This window comes from Triturus cristatus, chromosome 3_2 (genome assembly GCF_964204655.1).
Source record: "Triturus cristatus chromosome 3_2, aTriCri1.1, whole genome shotgun sequence".
NCBI classification, from domain to species: domain Eukaryota; kingdom Metazoa; phylum Chordata; class Amphibia; order Caudata; family Salamandridae; genus Triturus; species Triturus cristatus.
Window position 1 is genome coordinate 108,903,293 of NC_140584.1, and position 23,549 is coordinate 108,926,841.

At 41.2% G+C, this 23,549-nt stretch overlaps 1 protein-coding gene across 1 annotated transcript in view; it reads left to right on the plus strand.

The window, feature by feature from the left end:
* NCKAP5 (NCK associated protein 5) overlaps window positions 1-23,549 on the plus strand; it is a 704,458-nt gene that overhangs the window by 371,375 nt on the left and 309,534 nt on the right. Inside the window, exon 4 of the mRNA XM_085647329.1 lies at window positions 12,291-12,381. Coding sequence (XP_085503455.1) covers window positions 12,291-12,381 — 91 coding nt within the window. The remainder of the gene's footprint in view (window positions 1-12,290; window positions 12,382-23,549) is intronic.

Below are 23,549 nucleotides of genomic sequence, written 5' to 3' on the forward strand. Positions count from 1 at the left end.
AACTCATCACTTCCGGGTCTTAGAGAATCCAACTTTATCATAGGACAAGGCACCATAAATGATGACAGTGAAGTGTCCAAATTAAGGCTGAAAGTTTCAGAGGGTTACGGGCTGCGGTAAGGACATTCAGAAGATGTCAGCTTTGGTTTTGTGCCTCTTTAAAAGATGTTTTTTTCTTGTGCTGCATGCAGAATTGATGTAGCCAGAATTTTGAATAGCCTGTTTACGTGTCGAACTGTTTCGGTACAGTATTCATAATGCAAAGATACCTCACCTCAGATGGCAAATACATATTTTACTGGAATTCACCAGATAACAAAGACTGATGTATTTTGAAATATGATTTTTTTCTGATAACCTTGCGTTTCCATGTAGGGTTGAGGCAGTATTTGCCAAATGACAAAACTCTAGATGCCTCTGCCACAGAGCCTGTATAGTAAGCAGTATTTCCTGTGAATAAGCCTTTACCTGGTTAAGACAGCTGCTTAGTTCATGGTGACCTGAAGATTGACCTGGTGAAGCCTTTTGCCTGGTAATGAAGGTTCCCACAAGGATTTGTGTTCTCTGGGAACCTGTTTTTGTTAAGCAGCAGTCCCTTGCCAAGACATGATATTAGTTGAATTAAAATAACTTAAAATCAACCTGCCAGATGTTAAATAAATTCTGGCTGAAATGTATCAAAGTAGAACCACTTAGTACTAAAGGGGAAAAAATAGGCTAAAGGCAAGCACAAGTATATACATTTATGTCAGGACAGTGTGCAACAGATCAAACAGCATAGTGCTTTGATTATTATCAAAAGATATGATTTTATTTTACTTTATGTATTATTTCATCCTTTTTTCCCTTTTTTTTGGAATATCAAAAATGCATAAGTCTGTATACCTTATAATAACAGTTTAGCAGCAACATATAACCACTTAGTATTATACAGGTAAACCTACAGTCAACACATCCAATAGTGCAATGGTGCCCTGATCAGAATATTAAGTCCCAGAGAATAAGTTTAATGTCTTTACTGATAAAAGGGAAAAATCAATTGAATGGAACATGCTGAACAGATTGTATCGAGCAAATTGAATTCAATTAAATGAAACAATTAATTTTAAAGAGTTTATCTTGACAGCTGGGGAGGCTAGTTTGCCACCGAGGTTTCTCACATTAATCTTTGGCAGTATAGCACTATAAGTTGAAGATTATTCGAAAAAAACTATTCAAAATGTAAACGTGTGGGATATAAGTTGCTCGTTTGGATGAATGGTTATTTGAAGGAGGGACAGGAGCACCTGTAAGCTAACTTTTATTGGAAGAACAAGTTTGTTTGAGAGGTGATAACAATCAAGCAAACATGATGCCTCAGTACAGCATTTTATGTAGAACTAGTGACTATCGCAGGAGACATTATGGAGAGATGATTGTCTCCAGCGTGAGTGAGGGGTGCCCCGGCACAGGTAGAGGTAGGAGAATGAGGGGAAGGTCATTAACCTCATGATAATGCCTGCTGTAATTGTCACTCATTCCAATTAAAGCATTTTCTGGCGGATACTTTGAGACCTCTGGGGCCAGGCTCGTTTTTGTCCACACTTCCCCTTGTGGCTACCCTCTGATAATCAGAAGTTTTGCTGGGAGCCACCTGGAGTGCCCTGGGCCCCTTTAAAACACCACTATGTCCCACTCCTCCTACAGTGGCAGCTGTTACAGAGTGTCAACTGCAATAGGAATGTTGCATGCAATATGTGTGTCTCCTTCTGCATCTGTCACTCACAGATAGAGCGTCTAGGGAAGGGGAGGGAAAACGGCTCTCATTGTGCCGTTAAGTTTTATCCTCTGTAGGCCGGGAGTCAGCCTCTAATTGGCTGATTTACCAGCTTGACATCTTACAAAGATAGTTTCAGTAGTCTCTTAAGGCATTATTTACCCCCCCCCCCCCCCCCCGCCCCCCGAGGGCTTATCACAGTGATCGGTCAATATTACATTACTGGGAATGATAATGTGATAATTCATTTCAGACTTTACATCTCTTCTTCTCCTACAACTATACCACCACATTCCCTAAAACTCTCATCAGAGCATAGCAATTACTTGGCGTTCCCTTGTTCTACACTCAGTCCACCATCGGTTGACATCCACTATTGACGCACCCTAATGAAGTCTACCACGTCCTCCCATCAAAGTCAGTTGGAAGACCCCAAAGCTAAGTTCTCTCTAATCTAATAAAGATCATATGAAAAGCAGCGGAAATAGAAAAACAATGTTAACGACAAGACAACACAGCAGTGTCACTCAATAATCTATGCAGCCACAGTTGTAAATGCTAAAACTCCTAGTTTTTTCACAGATTAGCCATGATGCTACTTGCCCAAAATTGATTGCCAAATCCCTGAATCTAGAATGTTCATCCTGCCAAATTCATGGCTCACAATGTCCGCAATAGTACGTAGCAGGTCACTTCATCTCCAGATCCTAGGTATGGATAAATAGCCTGATAATAAATGCAGTTCCACACAGACATTACCCTCACCTCTTAATTAATTTAATGTGAAGGACTACTCTACGCAAACAAAAAGCAAGAGCTGCCTATAGACGATTATTAGTATTCAGAAGAAAACAAATCCAAACAAGGTTCTGTCGTATTCAGTGTACGTCATTTACACTAATTGCCAGACTACAATGGATCCAAATGAAGTAGCAGCCCTTCTGCTATGGTACCTTTTTGCTGCCTTTTACACGGTCCACTGTTCTGTATTGCTGTGGCGACTCGCTACTTAAGGAACGCAAGCCTCTCTCATTGACTAGATTGCCTCCTACCTCTCTGACAGCTCCCTCAAATGAGCAGAGATCCCAATTCTGCTCTCTTCCTTTCCCTCTGTGGCAAGAGTTACTCAAGGACTCACCCTCCACGTTTTTAATGTCTCCCATATCGCCCTGCTGGAGCTCACCATCTCCTCCTTCAACGTCAACTGTTGCAAATATGTGCAGGAGCGGCCCATGCAGGTAAGAGCGGTGGGCCGGGTTGGGAATTCAACAGACGACCAAAAGGAAAAATGAAATAATTAATTTATTTTCCCTCGTCATCGTCTGTCAAAATCCCACATCCACCCGGCCCCACCGCTCTTACCTGCACGGGTCGCGGCCGATTATGTTGATGTCACAGAAGGGATACAAAAACTAAAAAGAAGTCTAATCAGGAATCCTGCAGATAGTGACTGCTAGCCATTGACTGTGGGATGCTAATAATCAAATCAACTTACACACAGAAAAAACGAAATACTAGTCCACGGCAGATGGACCACTTATCGTCCATCCACCATTTGGCCAAAAGAGCTCCGCCCGCCTCGAATCCATCGTACCAAAAAAGTAATCTATGGACGAGTATGGATGTGAACCACTTACTGAAACTCAGTCATGTTACACGTGGATCCTTTGTCCATGATGAGACACCTACATTGAGTCTTCTCTGCTCTTGCTTTCTTTCAAAGGGTATAAACCTCCTTCAACCTTGTACTCTCCCATCTGGGTTACACCAACTGTATGTAAAGCAAGAGTCCCTGGAAGTTACTGAGAATACACAACACAGCAGCGAGAAAAACTAAAGAGTGCACAGAAACCCGGTCCATCGACGCGCGTTGAGACTTGTCAGATGTATTAAGCACTGTATGAATGCTACAAGAGAACAAAATCTTGACATAAACCACTTAATGGACAAACTGGTCCTGTTTGTTTGATTTAAAATCAGATCACTGTTTGTGCTTTGCTTTATTCCAAATAAAATGCATTTCTCAAATAATGACGCAGTTAAAACAATAAGAGTATGACAAATAAATCTTCAAATGACTTTCACTTTTGTATACAACTCGCCTAATTGTAATGCGAGCATTGCAAACATGCCTTTTCCCCTGTGAAATACTCTTACTTTTCTGTGCTGGGAAATAGAGGCATTTCTGTGTTCTTCTATCCCCATACATGCTATGGCCTTTCTCGAGATATTTCCCCAGAGCAAAAACCACAAGCATATGGTGTGATTATGCAAACAGCTCACTCTAGACTAAGGTCCTCATTACAAGATGGCCGGAAAAATGATTAGTAATCCCTCACAAAGTATTGCTGATGCCATGGAATCATTCCAAAGGACTATTATTTAATTTTGGTATTACCTCATGATTAGGGCTCCCGGTTTTATGGTATTTATTTTGTTGACATTTCCGTCTGTATTTATCCATATTTATTCTTTGTCAACTTTATCTGTATTTATCCATATTTATTATGGGTTTTGTGACAAAAATAAAGCTGAAACTGGTATATTTCTGCATTTATTTAACCAATAAATATGCAGTCACACTTGAATGCCTTTAGGTTTCAGTGATATGAACACTTGCGGAAGATAAATCAATGCACCTATATGAAAATATGAACATTTCAGTACCAGCCTTGTGCATATCTACTGCTGTTTAAGCCTCTTTACAAAAATTCCTCTTTTTTTTTTACCCCCTTACCTATCAAGTCACACAGTTATTGACCTGGCAGTCATGGCAAAGTGTATTTAGAATCACTCAAAAAGCACCCAATTTCCGTTTTTATCCACATTTAAAAATAAATACAGACAAGAAAATAAATGTTTTTCTGTCTGTATTTTATTTGTAAAAATCAGTAAAAACGGAAAACAGTGAGCCTTACTCATGATTAAGGCCCGGTACTATAGTATGGCAATACCTCACTGAGTATCACTGGGGCTATAAAGTATCACTGCACTGTTACTGGGCCATTTTAAGTTTGGAAGCTGGACTGGTGAACAGCATGTGGAAATCAGTGATTCCATAAAGATTCCCACATTTTAGTGTCCATTTGTAGAGTGTTTTTCTCTCTGACCTTTCACATGTTTGCGGCAGGTGAACTTTGCATGTGTCAAATCACAGACCACTGTTTCCCCGTGGTTTTCGTGCATCTCTTGTTATTCCAATCTAGCTGGTAACTGCCACTACAGTAGGCAGCAGAATTACTGGGCCAACCATAATTTGGGCCCGTGCAGGTAAAAGTGGTGGGGCGGGATGGGAGGGGGATTTGATAGACTGTGATGAGGGAAAATTAATTATTTATTTAATTTTCCCTCTGCATCATCTGTCGAATACCCCGCCTCACCACTCTTACCTGCACAGTCCGCTGCTGGTGCTTGTGATAGGAATACCCATGGACATCATTCTCAGTGCAAGGATTTCATTTTGTTTCCCTTACATATTAGCATTGTCCCCAGGCATGTGTGATGGGTATTACTGCATGAGGGTTTTCTGCTTACTAAACTACCAGATGTGGTACTACTGCAGCACTTGTAAACTTGCTTTGGATGGAAACTGAAGTTTTCAAAATACTAAATGAAATAGTAAAATCTCTCATTTTAACACCATCCTTTCCTCCTAGTTGTTTTTGACATTGATTTTTTTATTCATATATTTTTGTAAGCCACTACATAGTGCTGAGGTAGACCCAAAGTGCGTATAGATGGGGCACAGAGGGAAGACAAAGGGCTAACAATTAAAGAGAATGCATCAATCAATCAGGATTTGTATAGCGCGGCTACACACCTGTGAGGGTCTCAAGGCGAGGGGCGGGGTGAGAGGCTGCTGATCTGTCTAGGCGCCAGGGTTCGGTCGAAGAGCCAGGTCTTGAGATCCTTCCAGAATTGGGTCAGCAACGGGAATTTCCTGAGGTGGAGAGGCAGGGAGTTTCAGGTCTTGGCTGCGAGGTAGGAGAAGGATCTTTTTCCGGTTTTGGTCTTTTAGATCTGTGGGACGGTGGCCAAGGCCAGTTGGGTGGAGTGGAGGAGTCTGGTGGGTAAGTGGAATGAGAGGCGGTAGTTCAGATTTGCATCAGTCAATATATCGACTGAGACTGATGATAGGAGCCTGCTTGCTTATAAGCGGTTGAACACTGTCAAAGACTAAGGATGTGTGGAAGTCAATTTGTTTTTGTTGCTCATAGTTGATGAGGTTCTAAGTGGTCATAGATATCTAGCTAGCCAGAGAGCAAGAATAGACTACTAGAGAATTCCCTGACTGCTTCATAACCACTGAGGAGAAGCAGAGGGAGGTGGATTAACTATAGTTGAAGAGGTGAGTGTTTAGACATTTCCTAATCTCTACAAAGATGTTTTCAGGTTTTAGATTAGATGGTAAGAGTGTTTCGCAGGGAAGAGCCTTGAACATGGAGAGACCTCCACCACATTTGTTTACTTTGGTCTTGTGGGTGGAGTGTAGGTTAAGATTTGCTGTTCTGCAGCTTCTCATCGGTTGTTATGGGATAAAAAGTTTAGCCAGATAGGTTGAGCTAAGACCCTGCAGAGCCTTGTGAGCAAATTAAATGGTTTTGAATCAGCATCTCTCTTTTATCAGTAGCCAATAGAAGTATTAAAGTGCCAGCATGATGTAATGTTCCCATTTCTGTTTGACTACCAGTCGGACAGTGTGATTCTGAGCTGTCTCTAGTTTAGGCAGAGCTTGCTTTGGGATCCTGTGTATATGCTGTAACTGAAGTCCACTTAAGTATACAAAAAAATTATGACTGGAATGCTTGAATTAATCTCAGCCCCTGGTAATTACTCTTGGCCGCATCCCAATGCATCGTTATTTTTCACACCATGTGGACCTAGCTGTATGCAAATCAGTCTGTACCCTGCTCCAGTCTGAACAGTCCAGCCCAAACTGCCATGCTGTTCTCTATGAACTAGAACACAAGCCGCCCAGGACTGGTTTCACCCTAGTCATGGGCTCCTCAGCTGGGTACAGCTTGGTTCCAGTGGCATGGTTTGCAAAATAACGATGGATTGGGCTGCGGCCCCCAACAGTTACCAGTGGCTGAGATTAATGCAAGCATTCCATCCATCACTTATTTGTGTATATTATGGGAATCCAGGTAGGACATGAACACTGCATAAACTAATGCCATTTTCTGGGAGAATAGGAGGAGAGGCAGGTTTCATCTATAAAGAGGTGGGAGATGGGAAGCCTATTACAAAATAGCATAATTGGGGGCATGAATGAGAGTTACCAGGCTTGCTCTACTGGTTGTAGTCAAAAGGAAGTTTTTAATCTTGTCCCATATTAGCCCGAGCCATTTTTTGCATGCATCTGTGATAGGCAATGGGTTACTTAAGGAAGACTGAAAGTGTCAACTTCAAGCTTGTCATTAATTTATGTTTCATTGGCTTACATTAGATAACCAATAACTGTGCGTTATACACACTTAGGGCCTCAGTTCGGTGTCAGTCGGAAAGCCTTTGATCGAGGGTCGGAGGCTTTCAGACCGACATGGAAAGTTTACACTCCAACTGCTGAATTACATTGTCAGCTGTCAGAAGGTAAACCGGACAAGGAAACTTGGTTCTGATGAGCTCAAGGAGCCCCTCGGCCGGTTTGAAACTGCTCATTATCCCTTAAGGATGGCGTTAACGTGTCATGATAATGATGTCGGTTTCCTACAGCCTTTCCATGTCGGCCTTTCTGACATGGAAAGGCTGTCGGAAAGCTACTTTGGGAGCCCCTAGCAAGGACCCCTTCTGCCCCGGCCCTCCGGTTGTTGCCTTGGGGGGGCACCTTTGGTGCCCTCCTGCATGGTGCCTGCCACACCATGCAGGGATTCGCAAAAACTTCCATTGTAAAATGGGAGCTTGTGCTACAGGCAGTTTCGGACTGCCGCACAAGTTTCCATTGTAAAATGGAAGCTTGCGACCTCAGCATGTGCAGTCACATCTGAATTGCGGTGTCGGGAACTCCGACCAGAGGTCGGTCGGTTCTGCATCCGTGGCAATGTCGGTCGGAGGCAACTCCCGACCAAAATCCTAATTAGGCCCTTATTGTTTAGCATTTGTTGTTTGTGACATATAGCACATTTAATTACTTAATTGGATTTTTGGTTCCCACCCCTAACTATTCTTGTTTCGGATGCTTTATGTTTTTTGATTGTAAAGTGTTCTGACAATCTGCGGGTATTCTTCAAATTATAAAAAAAAAGTCTAGTGAAAAAGATGGAAAATAAAATAATCACCTAGAAGCAGTGGCTGGCATACATTGCAATAGTGTTGATTAGCAGAAAATTCAAGATTGTGTTTTTTGTTCAACATTGCCATTTTATTCACTTGTGCTGCAGTAAGTGCGTGTACTTGCCTGAAGGAATCTTTAGCAATTTAAGAGAGCTCAGGAATAAATTCACTGTGTGCAGCAAGCGTCCCTCGGCCCTTCAATCGAATTCTCTTAAACCAGAACAAAAACGGTTTTGTGCTTAACCCGCTGTTTGAACAGCTCGCTCTGTCACCAGATCGACACGCTGTTTGTTTTGTCTTGTCAAGTGAAATTGGAGTTTTGCCACAGCGTGTCTCACCATCATTTTCCTTGGAGAAGAAACCCTCTACTGTTTGAGCAAATCAGTCGTCGGATCGCGTTTCGACAGAATAAGCTTTGGGTTTTACAAGGGATACTGGCCTGTTCAGTCAGCCATACTGATTGTGTTCCTAAAATGAACTGTACTGTAAGCTCCCCGACTGGCTTCAGGGCGGTGTAGTAAATCTGAAACGGTACCTCTATTTTCTGGATTGATGGTTATTTACTGGCAGGTGAACATTTCCAGTCAACCATTCACATCTTCTTTTTCGTAACCCCCGATGCATTACTGAAAACACAGATATCATCATGTATCCGTGCCATGTGTTAAGATGGATGCCTCTTTAAAGACATGAGCAATCGAGCGCGGAGACCGGATGTTTTCACTATATGCCCCAAGTACATACAGTGGCGCACAAATCCAAGTGCAGGTGGGTGGACACGTGCCATATTGTTAAAACATATGGCCGCATACGTGTGTTGGCTATGCGTTTGATGGTGCATGAGTATACAAGGCACCTTTTTAGAGAGGTTGGTTTACTTGCTTATCTGGCAGGACAGGCTGCAGGCCGCCCAACCTCAGTGATTCCCCCCAAGTTAAGGTGACCAAATCTTGAGAACCAAAAACTGGGACATTTTGCAAAAATTGAAGAAGGACTACAATTTTACATCAAGGGTGCTGCGCAGAATGACAACTCTTATCAACATAGGAACACAGAAGAAGCACTAAGAAAATAAATTAAATGTAATTTCTAAAACCAGTATGATACCTGGTAATTAAATTGCTTAGTTATCACAGCTGCTAACTAGCACAACTTTAGAACACCCAATAAGTGTCTCTCACTGTTTTCAGTCGACCCCCTCTAAAAACTGGGACATGAGCTAAAATTGCCCAAATCTGCCGGGACAGCTGGTAAAAACCTGTGACTGTCCGGGCAAATCCGGGACGCCTGGTCACCCTACCCCAAGTGCTGGTGTGTAGATTTTCCATTTTTTGTGGTCAGTTGTCTGTTCCCTGCTCCAGTCTGATTGTTTTACAGAGAGCATCACTAGTACAAGTGCATCTGATCTATGTTGGTCTTAGTGCAGGGAGTGCTACTGTTGGGTTGGCAACTCCGCCGACTCTATGAGGCTGGTGCGCTACTGTAAGTATGATAATGTGAGCGGTCGGTCTAGCATTTGTAGTTTCAAAAAAACATATTACAAGTGCAATTGGATATGTGTTCAGGGGCGAAACACAAGCTTCTGCAGCCCCTTTGCTCCAGGGTCCCCAAGCCATCAGGGACCCCACAGCCTTTTAATTGGGGCCCATTCAGACCAAGACCAATTAATGCTTGTGAGATATGGGAGACTGAGGTGCCCCTGCTAATATTCTGCAGGGGGGGCACCATTTTGTGTTACACCACTGATAGGTGTTGTGTAAAGAATATTGTGGGATGGAAGGTGTCGCCACATCTACCATGGAGAGGGACCCACAGCAACCCTAGAATACTTTATATCCCCCCAGAAAGCCACTCCCTAGCTGCTCAGCCTGTAAAATGTCTTCTACCTCAGGGTTATTACCATTCAGCATCGGAATTGTTTTCCTTGTGTATGCTTCTGCAATGAGATTATGGGAAGGTGCAAAGGGAATTACCCAATTTTCATTGGGAATAACCTCTTTAAATTTTATAGACTCTGAATTTCACCGTGGGCATTCATAATAGGCCTATTGTTTTGTAGCAAACTGAGAAATGAGCAGAACATCTGGTTCTATTGTTAATGCCATTCTAGACCGGGCTCTGTGGTACGATGGTGAAACGTAGAAATCCTTATTAATGAACATTCAAGGCCAGATTTATCAGTTCATACCTTCGGCCACGTGACATTGGGAGTCAATGGTGCAAATGCTTATTGTTAATGTAGGCCCACAGGCAACAAGCATTGGCATAGCCAATAGGTCTCGCCTTTGGGACCTTATAAGTGTTTAGCCATGCAACAGTTGCATAAATAAATACTTATAAGGTCCCAAAAGCGAGACCTATTGGCTATGCCAAGCGGCCGCGAAAGTGATCGCGATCAAACATCAAAGTGAAAGTGAAAGTAATCGCGGTAAAGCGCGGCGCTCGCGCACATGCACTGTAGCTCTAGGCTGGCCTGGTAGCACTTTTTGGAGCCCTCTCAATAAGTCTTGCCAGACCAGCGCATGCGCTGGGTCAGGCGAGACCTAAAAATGGAGCCAGTCTGCATTGAAAAGAAACTACTATCACGCTATGGCTTGGTATCAAGATTTCAGCTGACATGTTTTTATTCAGATTTGGTCAACAGATGTTATCTGCAGGAACTGAGCATTAGGGAAAAGCTCTAACAGCACATCAATTGTAATAAAAAAATAAAAAGTAAATAAAAAATAATTGGCCATCTGAATCAATATTTATTCGTCCTGAATCAGACACACATAGTGCTTCTCGCTTTATGGGAAGGAGACAATTGATAGGAAGCAAGCTTTGTCACTCAATAAGAAGCCGAACAGATCTGACTAGAGGCCGTAGTATGATGAGCTTTGTTTCCGCAGCGCAGAGCCGAGCGCTTGTTTTTATGTGCCTGCATTGTGTAAAAGTGATATAGTCATATTTCTCTCAGTTAGTGGTTTATATTCAGACAGCACAGCTCAGAAACCGAAAGAGACAAACCTTGCTCACTATTTCCAAGGTGTACTATCGGAAAATAAAACAATAAGGAGCATATTTACAATTCCGTGCAGCACTTTTATGCAGCCGGAGCGTCACTTTTTGACACTCCGGAGGTGAAGTGTGCCGGTTCATATTTACAAGGCCTCACAAAACCACCATGCTGACTTTTTATGGTCTTGTAAATATGGAGCAAGGCTATGCCTTACTCTGCGTGTAAGGGGCATTACATGGGTGTTGCTATAGGAGTTGGCACAAAACACCCATGGTTTTTGACACTCCCCCAGATTTACATCCCCCAGATTTACAACATAACGTAAATCTGGGGCAGCGCCAAAACGAACACCTTCCCAAGGCCGGCGTAACAAGAAGAAATGTTTATATTGCTCCTCATTTTTCCTCTTTCCACATGTGCTGAATTTTAAAGCACACATAGAACGAGAAAAATGCCTCCATTGATTGTTTTTGCGCCGGAAGATGTCCCTTCCTGTACAAAAACAATGATTCCAACAACATAGAGACCCTCCACCATGGTGCAAGGATGACTGTGTTGGTGCTCGTCTGCAGTTTGTGCTCCGACACTGGCATAAAGGACTGTAATGCGCCCAATCTTGTAGTACAGCACATTCCTGCCCATTTCTTTTGATTTAGGGCAGCACAGCTAGAAGGCTTGCAGCACTGCTCTATGCCAAAATATAGTAAATATGCCCCTAACTCGTAGAATTATTGGGTTAAATAAATTCACTTATGCACTGCAGGTGCATAAAACTGGCTCCCGGCGCTGCGCCATCAACACCCATCATGATACAGCCCTACAATGCCAGTGTTTTCACCAAGGCCTGGATCAGGAACTTTAGGGGGGTGTTAAGGTGTTTTTTTCTCGCAGATTTCATTTTTCTAAATACATCAATGTTGTTGTTGGAATGCAGTTTACCCGGCTGTCTCAAAGGTGCTCAGTGATAATATATTATTGTGTGGAAATCTATTTTTACTTTGTTAGCTATTTTAGCAGGAATAAAAAAAACATGCTAGTTTCTCTTTTGGTAGAGAGAGAGAGGACTAACACATAGTAACAGGTTCCTTTTGCGAAATTAATTGGCAGGCGTGGATTTCACATTTGGCAAGAGAAATCTCAGCCGGTTAGACCGGAGATAATGATGCATTATATCCTTCAGCTGACCTGAACACAGAGCATGTATCTTTCTGAGAAGTAAAGATTTATGGCTGTAAACTGTGTTCTTATGATGTCCCACAGGATGGAGGAGACAGTGAGGAATCTCCTGCAGAACCAAGGCGCTCTGGAGCAGAATGGAAGAGAGGCTGCTGATATAATGAAGGTCTATCAGGTATGGATGCTTCTTTATGGACCTCTTGTCACAGTGCCCACGCCGAATGACCTTCAAACTGGCATCCCTTTGTCTACATACAATTGCAGCATGTTGCTTTGCTTATTTATTTATTTATTTATTTATATATTTATTTATTTATTTATTTATTTGGTACTTGTAGTGCATAAAGAAAATGTATTGCAAAGCAGATTGCACAAGAGCACATTCATTGTACCCAGTGGCGTCAACTGATCACAAGAGGCATCAGATGTAACCTCACTTGCCCTATGACCCATTCATGACATTTGAGGAAGTGATGTCATTTAACCTGCTCAGTTACTTGCCAAAGTGGCTTACCATTGGTTCCTTACAGGTTGGTGTGGTTGGGCATAGGGCTAGATGAACAATGCTTTTTTTGTTTCCAAACGGCGCGATTCACAGAATTGGGCCGTTTGAAAACACAGAAAGGCATTTTCAAATGTACAAAGCTCAAATTGTGATTTGGTAACCTGTTACCGAATTGCAGTTTGGGTTTGAGAATCAGTATTTGGGCGCAGCGTGTTTAGGATGTCCCTTCCAAATACCGTTTAGCATTGGTATGTATAAATGTTTTGCAACCGAAATGTGGTTGCAAAATATTTCCAATTTACTGCCAGCTGAAAGTTGGTGGTAACCCATTCACAAATGGGAAGGGATACCCAGGGACCTCTTTGAGAATGGTTGAAAAAAGCCAGAAGTGCTCCAAGGGACTCACTGTCTATTCTTAAATTTTTTTACTTAAACTTTTTTTGTTTTTATTTTTAAACACATCCCGTTTTTCTTTAAGGAAAATGAGCTTCATTGAAAAAAATAATCGCTTTATTTAAAAGATATTAAAGACATGGTGGTCTGCTGACCCCAGCAGGCCACCATCCCTGTGATGGCAGCACATCATAGTGGGTCACAAATTGCAACCTACCTTTTTTAGTATTTATGAGGCAGGTTTATTTGCCACCCACTACGAATCGCTATTAGAGGAATAAGGGCTGAAGAACCCCTTTGTACATTAGTGATAGTGATTACCAAATAGCGGTTCACAAAAATTCGATATTTGATAATTGCCATTTATATTGTTTGTACATCTAACCCTTGGTTCCTGACAGCGCAAAGTATCCCTGCTTCCATCAGAGCTAGACTCTCAGGAGGTAGCTCGTGTGAAAGGTAAGAGTCTCGGCATCAGAGGGATATGAATTGGGTCTTGTGGGAGCTGTTCATTTAGCTCTGTTTCACAGAGACCTAATATTTATTGTGGATTTAATCCCTGGACAGAAGTCGCCTCTAGAAGATTTTGTTATTAGCAAACTGATCCCTTCATTCTCTGCATTCTATGGCATCCAGGTTTCATTGCATTATTATAACTGAGCTCTCAGGCTTTGCAGATGTGTGTCAAAGACTTAATATACTTCATTTACGCTCTACGCATGATAGATGGGTTCCATAACACAATTATTTTATGTACTCATAGATAACCGATTGTGCCTACGACTGGAGAACTCTGGGTGGTTAAGGCTATTCTTCCGTGCAATACTTCAGATGACCTATGATGCGTCCTGTCTTTTTATCCCTCTCATTTAAATGTGATTTTCCATATAAGTGTTTCTCCTTTGTCTGGAACCTAGAAAGGGGCAAATATTTCTCAAACCCATGTTAGCATACAACAGAATCAAACCTCTTCCACTCTGGGAACATTCCCAGTCTACAGTTGATTGTCTTTTCTTAAAGATCCTTACTCGCTCATATCCTATGTATTTGCTTGATTGCTACCTAAAAGTCCCAGCTATAAATCTTTTAGAGCCCCGGCCATCTCCCGAGCAGTCAAATAGCAGACCAATAGTTTGAAGTGAAAATTTAATTTTAAAGAAGCATTGGCAAAGCCAATAGTTCTGGGTTGGCTCTCACGCTTTTGGCTTTTACCAGTGCTGGCATTATTTTGTCAGGGTTTGTGCAACACTTTATTGTTGAGGAAGCTGCCTGGCTCTCACTAATCTAAAAAAATAACATTGACTTAAAGCAAAAATACTTTTTCTCGCAAAAATAATACTTATTCTCAGTTGCCCCTGGCACTGAAGTGGATGTGAGCCTTGTTGAAGGGCAAAATGCCATCACTCTCAGAAAAGTTAGCCACTGACTGAAGAGGGCTGACCAATTACCCCAAGTTGTATGCTGTACAGAGGGAAAGAAGAATTTGATTGACACAATGCCGGCCTAGTGGATGAATAGGGCTTGCTGAAAGCATCTAGAAGTATGTTATACTTAAGATTTTAATAATCGAAATGTATTGGCTTATGCCAGACCTAAAAAAACTGACACTGTATTAAAATTGAGCCTTAATGTAGTTTGCCACTAATTTACTTTTCAAAATGGTGTTTTTCCATGAAAATAGGGAAAAATGTGTTTATTTTGTATGTCTTTTTGAACATTTTAGAAATACTATTTATAAAAGGTATGTTAATTATTCATCATAAATTGGGCTAAGAGCTGGGGTGAGGACCAACATTAGGGAAAGGACTAGTTTAAGGTTTGCATTGAGGTTAATGGTTTGGGCTACATTTTCAGCTTATGGTTACGTTTATGTAATGGATACACTTAGTTTAGGAGAAGCAGGGTAAGGATTGAAGTTAGGGTTAGTATAAGGGGTAGGTTAGAGTGAGGTTTAGGATTGGAGTTAAAGTTAGCGTAAGAGATTAAGGTAAGGGAGAGAGCTGGATTTAGGTTTAAAGGGTTCCAGTTAAAATTGAGGTTGGAGTTAAGGTTAGGTGCAGGTAAATTGTGGGCAAAAGGCATAGGAGGAACATTTTCATTATGGCCACCACTGTTTAATATTTATAATGAAAATGAAAGTGAATCACAAAATATTTTCATGACCTCATACATTTACATTTTTGAATTACACCCTTTTGCCTGGAATTTATTAGATTTAATGAATAGGTTGTGTTTTATATCGCTCTTAGAGTATTTTTAGGAAAGATGTAACAATTATACAAGCACTTGTTATATGTATAACTGGTGATTCAACTCATACCATCCGAAACAAAAATCAAAGAAGCCTAAGGCAAACTCAGTCGGCTCTTACTTAATAGTCATTGAAAAGCTAGCAAAGACAGGGTTTGTGATAATTAGACAGGTACACAAAAAAGTTTGTATTAATTAAAGGTGTGTACTGAAGCCTCTCCAATTTGATACGGTCCTTCCATGATGGCTACAACGAAGGATGAGTCCTGTGCAATTCCACCCTGTCTTGTTGGCAAGATGGGATCAAGCCAGATCAACTGTTCATAATTTGTGCAAATGCCACACCAAATTGTGGTGCTTCATAGCTTCTACAGAGTAGATCAGTCACCTTGTCTTAGCTCAGCCAATCAGAATGCTTGGAATGATGGCACTAACTACTAATATACACCTGCATTCTAAGTTAAAGTTCAAAGAAGGGACATGGACCAGGCGTGGTCAGTTTGTCAGTTTCGGTTGGGTGAGAATAGAGACACACACGCCAATAGCCTTAATGCCTCAATTGTGGTTGGCTTTAACATCTGTTAATTGCTATTCTCCTCATTATGCTCCCTCACCTTTGGTTCAAGCCCATAATTAGGAGGGCCTCAATTAAAAGAAGACAGCTCCATCTGCATAGTGCGTTAACTGCTATTAATGCTCAGAGGAGAGGGCAATAAGGCTTAAGTATTTCACTTCTTGTGCTTAGAGAGAATGGTTGGTGATAGCTCTGCTGCCACTGACCAAGCCCCATTATTGAAAAAGAATGCCCCAGGGCCCTAGGGCATGCCTGTGACACAGGCTATTCATTGAGTTTAGAACTGTACTCTAGATTTTATTTACAAATGCCCCTCATGTAGGCGGTGGTTTCTGTCCTGCGGCGCTCTGCTATAAATTAGCTTCTCTTGAGTGTTGATAACTGTGGTCGTGTTTGTTGTGTGAGGATCCTCTCACCTCTGACGGGAGTGCTCCCTATATTTGGACAGCATTATTCATTGGGTCTTCTACTATGCTTCAGCATTTTTTTACTCCCTTCTCCATCCTGTGTGTGACCTCCAGGCTTAGGGTAAGTGTTGTAATTTCAACAGTAAATCACGTTTACATTCTAGTTAGAGTTCATCTTCTCTAACATCTAGTAAATTTCCAAGGGTCTAGCCTTTCTCTTGAGGGTCCACATTCTACCACTCTATTGTCCTGTGATGATGTTCTGCTCTCACCAGACAGGGCATGGTTTGTGGGAAGTATGAGTTGTAAGCCATGATAGCTCTGCTGGTATAATACTTGCTTGTGCTCACACAAAGTTATAGCACACACTAACCTTGGTCTCAGAGCTCATTCTGTTAAGATCTGTGGAAAGTAAACATATGCTGGGAAAATATGGGTGGGGCATGTTTACTTTTATTTGTGCCCTCTTTAATTATTCTTTACCCAATGTACTTTCAATCCCTACTACTATACCCTGGGGTATTTTCACTTTTGTTTACTCGTAAATTTCTTGAAATATTTAACGCCAACCCATAGATAAAAGATTTGCCAGTTCCGCGCATAAAGTTATGCTACACACATTTTCCATGGTAGCATAACATGCACATTTAAGTTTTGTGCAATGCAATGTTGTGCACAGCAAATGTATATTGGGAAAAGATGCACAGGTCATGTTTACTATTATTTGTGGTCACAACATTGAACTGCCCCTTGAACCATTATGTTTCCCTTTCATCAGACCGTGGGGCTTTATCAATTTGTCAATAGCGAGGTGTGCTGTTCCTAGCAGAAGGAACGGGGTCAGTACAGAAGGGGGGGAATAGCTCCAATAAGGAGCAAGGGCCCTCACACCCCCCGGAGGGTGTCATGCTTCATCATAGGGCGGCTCCTCGTTAGGCCAGCGCTGCAGTGCCCAACTGCCCCACACAGGGGCTGTTCGCCAGAGATTTTTTAACCTGCAGGGTCCCCAATCCTTACTGACCCCAGTCCATCTACTAGGAACAGCACACCTCGTTATTGATAGGTTCGAGTGTTGGGGCACGTGTCCTGGACCTTGATTTGTCCTTGCCCCCCCTTCTTTGTTTATCATGCTTTATCAATTTGTCCTTTTGCCTGTTTCACGCGATACGCACGCCACGTTTTGCACATTTACATTTGAAAATAATCATCCATTAGAAAAAGGTAAAATTCCATCCAAAGGTAATCCGAAAATAATGAAAAAGAGGAGTAAGTCCTTCTTGATTTTCATGAAAAAGTTTGCTGTGTGTGCCTGGCATGTGATGGCTGCAGCTGAGGTTTTCCTGCCTGGAGAGCTTCCACACAGCAGTAGCCTTTGAACCCTCCCTCTGTGAATTTTCAGTCACACTGGAAATTGAGCTGCCACCCCGACGTCACTTGCCGGTGGGCCAGCAGCACTCCATGTTTGTAGTGTTGAAAACCGCCGTTAGATCAGGAATCACCAGTGGTAAAAGGAAGAGACAGTTTACCATTGTTTATAGTTTTTAGTATGCTAGCCCGCGCTTGGCCCTGCAGCCTTGTCAGTATAATGGCAGGAGTGTGTCTGAAGGCTCCGTCACTAGACAAGCTGCTAGAATGTTCTGGAGGCCTCGCGCTCGAAAACAGCCACCAAAGACGGCAGGTAAAGAAACCGGTAAATAGGTACTAATGTTCAGCCATTTTGGTCAAGAATTGAATCAATGTCATGTCAAGGATTTTTGGAGCCCTTGGCAAGACGTATTTTGTGACCCTCTGTTATGAATTATTTTTTCTTACCCATTTTTTTTGCATGATTCCAGCTTTTATACTTTAAGCTTTCAGAAATGTGTCACACTGGAATGTGTCTTTTTCAGATCCCACAAATCCTCAAAATATCGTTTGGTAGAGTGAAAGTTAAAAGTAGGCAGAGAGAAAAAGAAAGACTGAAGTACATTAATAAAAGTAAGATAGAAATAAAAATCGCTTTCCGGGGGGCCTTTGGAAGATGGGGGACTTGGGCAATATCCCACTTTTCCCATGCCTGGCTAAATTGTTAGTTTTTTCGTTACACTATTGTACAGCAGAAAGGAAACATTATCTATAGAAATCCAACTTCTCCATAACAATAGCAACCAAATGCAGGTGAAAGCTCCAATTCAATGTGGTCATTACTGAATAGCTTTCAAATATATATATCTAAGACAATGGCCAATAGTGTTAACTGATCCTTTCATAGGTCCAATTCTCCCTAAGAAACCAAACAAAACCTTTTGTCGTGCCTTTTCGATGAATAATGCATTGGCCAAAAGCAGCCCTGAAATAGTCCAAACCACCAATTGGCTCTCTGCCAGAAAAGTGTTTTTCAAATGTAGTTCATGTAGGGCGTGCCGTTTTCGGTTCAATACCATACAGTATAATTAACTCTCGACCTATTAAGCTGAAAGGTTTCTTTACATGTAGGATGGTCTTTGCTGTTTGTATCCTGGAATGCACCTGTGGTTTTCGATATGTTGGAAGTACCAAGCTACATGTCCGAATCTTACAACTACTAAGGGCGATTGTCAATTAAGATCGAGCTTTTCCGGTGGTGCGCCATTTTAAACTAGTACACATTAACAACCTCAATTGTTTGAAGTACTTTGTTATAGATGCGGTCCCTGTTTTGAGAAGAGGTGGTAATCATGAAAAACAATTGCACCAATTAGAGACCTGCTATATTTTGGAATTAGATTCTAAATCACCTGATGGCCTTAATGCCAGTGAGAATCTTTATAATTTCCTATAAATAGTGTATATCTGTATGAAAATGCCATAATATATATTTGATAGGTAATTTCTGGGCTTTCTAATTTTAGGACATATAAGAATTAGTTTTGCACATATAAAAAGCTGCTGATCAATTTCCTTTAGAATACACTTTTGCACTTTCGGTGTATGCACTTTTAGCACAGAGCACTTTATTTAGTTGTCAGGAATGGCTTGAAAATATAAACTACAGGGGCGAGACTATTCCATGCAGAAATATTGGATTTTGTAGCCATTAATGATTAAATGTTTTCAATGGGGGATATATATCTGTGGCACAAATACACTTTATGGTACGGTTTATAAAAGTTGGTCAGATATATGTATAATTGAGAATGAGAAAAAGGTATATATTTCCAGAAGAGAACTTAAATAATTCAATATTGACTTAAAAACAATAACTAAGATCACTTGGGGCACGATTTGAATACGTTTTTATTGTGATTTGAATAATGTTGAAGTCTTCAATTAGGAATTTTCATCGGAATTTACACTTTAACTTTTATCCAATATTAATATGACATGTAATGTTTTACCTGTTCAGTTTTAGTATTATACTGTAAAGATGGCTTAATATTTTACATCTAATATGATTTTCTGAGAAAGTGTATATAGATATTTTACCCACAGACCTCTTTAGAGTGTTTTTGAATATTTAACGATCATTTCTTTACTTATGCACTTAAATGATTTTGAAAAAACAGAACAACAAAAAACACAAAAAAACCGATAGTCTATTGTTAGTTACCATTGTCAACGTCACGTGGTGATTTTCTTAAAGAGGACTGATTAATTTTGCAGTGCGCATGTTAGCAAGGCCACTGTTGGTGGCCGAAACGTGCCATGAACATTTGTGAACGATTTTAATAAAATGAATTTTGCATGACAATTAATCGGAGTCTGTGCTTGGTGTTGAGTGGTGGTTCAGTTCGGTATTTGTTGATATATTCCTTGTTGGTTGGCAGGTTACGTTTACAATGCATTCAAAAATATGCTGCTGCTCTTTTGATTGGTGTGGAACTTGTACACTATTGCCCTTAGTATTGCAAGAGAGTAAATCCAACTTAAAGGGTTTCCCTGGAAAGTTTGGGAACTCCCAAAAAACCCTCCAGTATGCGGGTATTTTCAAAATCCTTGTCAACCCTGTGCCACTCTGAAAAATGCTGGAGATTTATTCCTGTCAGAGAAGATGTAAGACCTTTGTCGGGTTTAAAGGGAAAGAGAACCCCCCAGCAATAGGCGCGGATACAGCTGGAGGGAGTTTACGCTCGCAGAACAACAAAATAATTGTGCAGATGCACAAAGGTGTTTCACCGTGTGCAATTAATTATACATGGAATTATACATGTGGAAATGTCACTGTGCTGTCTGAACAGACATTCCCTAAAGTTTTGCAGGAATTCACAAGTTTTCTCGAACTATCCCTGCATACTGACTGCTGTAGCTTTTCAGGCATATTTCTGCCATGCTTTTGGCGTGAAATTATGTTACAAAGTATAGATGGTGGGTAAGTTGTAGGTGCAAAATGTTTTACCTTGCACATAATAATGGGTGGTATTTTATTAAGTGGTTTATCTTTTGAATGCAAGCAGCGATTTGTTACATCCTGGTCTAGGAGTTACTTTGTATTGTTTTATATTGGGCTTTCTACTAGTGTGCACATAATGAATATGGGGCTCATCAGAAACTAGACTCAGGCGGTTTCGCAATTGACAAGTTTTCATTTCATTGCAAATTCTTTTTATTCAGATCTCAAATTGTCAGTCATAAGTCGAAATATGTCTCATTTGACTCTCTTAAACCACATATGTTGAGCTTCCACGGCTTAAAAAAAAATGGCTGCAGTATGACGGCACCAAGTCCATCTTCGGGCCTCGTGGTACCTAATATTTCAGCCCTTCAGTATTACTTATTTGTCTTCTTAATGCCCCAAGCAGTAGAAGGAACAGCTCTCCTGGAATAGGCAGGAGCTGTATGGCCCTTCCCTCACTCCCCAACCCCACTTTTCTAAAAGAGTGAAACACCAAAAGAGTAACTCTGTGAAAATTGCCATTTTCTGTAGCCTCTACCAACCAGAGGGGAGTGAGCATGAATAATGCTGATGGAAACGCCTTTGTGAGTCTGCAACTTCCTATAATCTCGTGAATGACATAATCGTCCACGAATCATGAGGGGAAGGCGCAGGAATGGCTAAGGCATGATTCTGCCCTGCCTTTACTTCCTGTTGACTTTCCAGCTAAACGATTGTTATTATCACTCTTTAAAGAAAATAAAAGTCTAGAGAATCTAAAGTTCATGACCTGTTCCTCCAGTGAGTTTTTCGTGCCATAAAATATAAATACGTTTTATTAAATCAAATTAAATCTATTTCTAGGCAATTATTCTACGCGCTTTGCAAACATTGCACGCCTTTCATAGATTGTGAGCCAATATTGCTCCAAGTTGGATCCAGTTAGAAATGTGTGAGCTTTTCTTCTTTGTGAAGACTTTAATATCCTTCTATATTCATAACGGGTCAAACAAGAACCTTCCTTTAAGTACCTGCTCTTGCACTAGGTCCCATGAGAACTAATCAGTCAGAAGGGCTTTGAGGTGCAGACCCCCAGCTGAAGTTCTGGCTAATGCGGCTTTTAGGCATGACTTGTAAAGTTTCCTTCCAATAATCACTGTGAAAAGGCGAAAGTGGAGATCAGAGTGTGGAAGATTGTGAGGAAACTTTGCAGTGGGATGAATCCCATGGCATATTTCCGCTCTGACAAGTTTCAAAAAAGACTTACAGAAGAGACACATTGAACATTCAGATTCTTCTAAGACTTACAATGAATAATACATTATGTACTTTTTATTTTCCCAGTGATGGGGTGGGTAGTTTAACTGGCGTATGCATGTATTTAACATTCCTATGTTATATGTATTTATATACATTTTTTGATAAATTGCGTACAAGGGACATTAGACAACTTACACAGAAGAACTTGTAAGCAAATAAAACAAAGTCACTGAGGAAGTAAAAACAAGAAAGCTAAAAAAAAATCGCACAGTTATAGGTAAAATAAAATGAGTTTGCAATTTGAATCCTCAATAGAAAGAAAACATACTATCAATGTCAGCTGTTATATGATGTACCCAAGTACTAGCCAGTGAATGTCTCGATCGTTGATCCTTGTGGACTTACACATAGGTGAAATGATCAGGACATTACCTGATCGGAGTCCTCAGGATGGCCTAAGCAAAGTTATCCTGTGGGTAAAAATATCAAGAAAGCCCAAAAGATATTGTATCCAATTTTCCTGTAGGAAACTATTTTAACCTCTTCAGTGCCCATGACGAGATAGTCTCGTCATGGAGCACGGTAGCGCTGTGCCCATGACGAGACTATCTCGTCATGAACCCCACCCACTAATGTAATGCCCGGCACAGGAGGGGGAAAGGGCGTGGCACACAAGGGGTTAATTGACAGGGCATCAACAGATTTCTGAAAGATTATACCCATATCCTACTTAATTATTGCTTTCCTTGTCGGTCATATTATTTTCCAAGAGAAATGCTTACAAAGAGCCCATCAGAGTGCACTTTTTAGGTAACGAGCTGTTGCCTCTGTTCGGAGTGTTAAGAGTAGATGAAACCCTCTGCAGAAGGTGTATGCCCACCACACAATTTTATGACTGAACTGAGGATGCATAATGAGGAGAAGGGTAATTACCGGGTGTTCATTTCTAATAGCATTTGGAGAGTAAGGCTATTAACCTTATTCACCTTAAAGGAACCTAACACACAAATTAACACAATAACTATTTCTGTTTATTTTATATACCTACTATTGAACCTAGAATGCATGCAAACAACAGTAGTCAATGCCACATTCTAAGTCGGAGGTCTTCAAACGGAGAGGCAGGCGCCCCTGGGTGGCCTGTATTGATCTCCAAGGCTGCAGGTGGGTGGGCAGGGGGTGGGCACCAGGTGCTAGCTAGAAGGAGAATCATGCTGAAAACAGTGCTCTGTTTTTAGTGAAAAAACATAGAGGCATTGAGACACTCTGTAATGGCCACGAGTAACATAATTTGCTACTTACGTCCTGGCTGGGAGTTGGTGGCGGTGGTGGGGGGAGGTGAGAGGAAGAGGCTCCAAACAACCCCCATAGACTCTCCCCCTCCTTGTGATAATGGATCACATTGCGGATAGTTTTATATTCATGGACATCAGGCTACCCATAGTATGGTGACATTCATGTATTTGGTTGTATTTTTTGAATGATAAAATAACTACAATGACTGTATTGTTAAACATGTTTAGAGCTTACAATTTTATGGAATAATTGTGAAAAAATATGTTTGGCAGTCTGGGTGCCAGATTAAATATTTGATCGTTTGGTGGAAGATCATGCATTTGTTGAC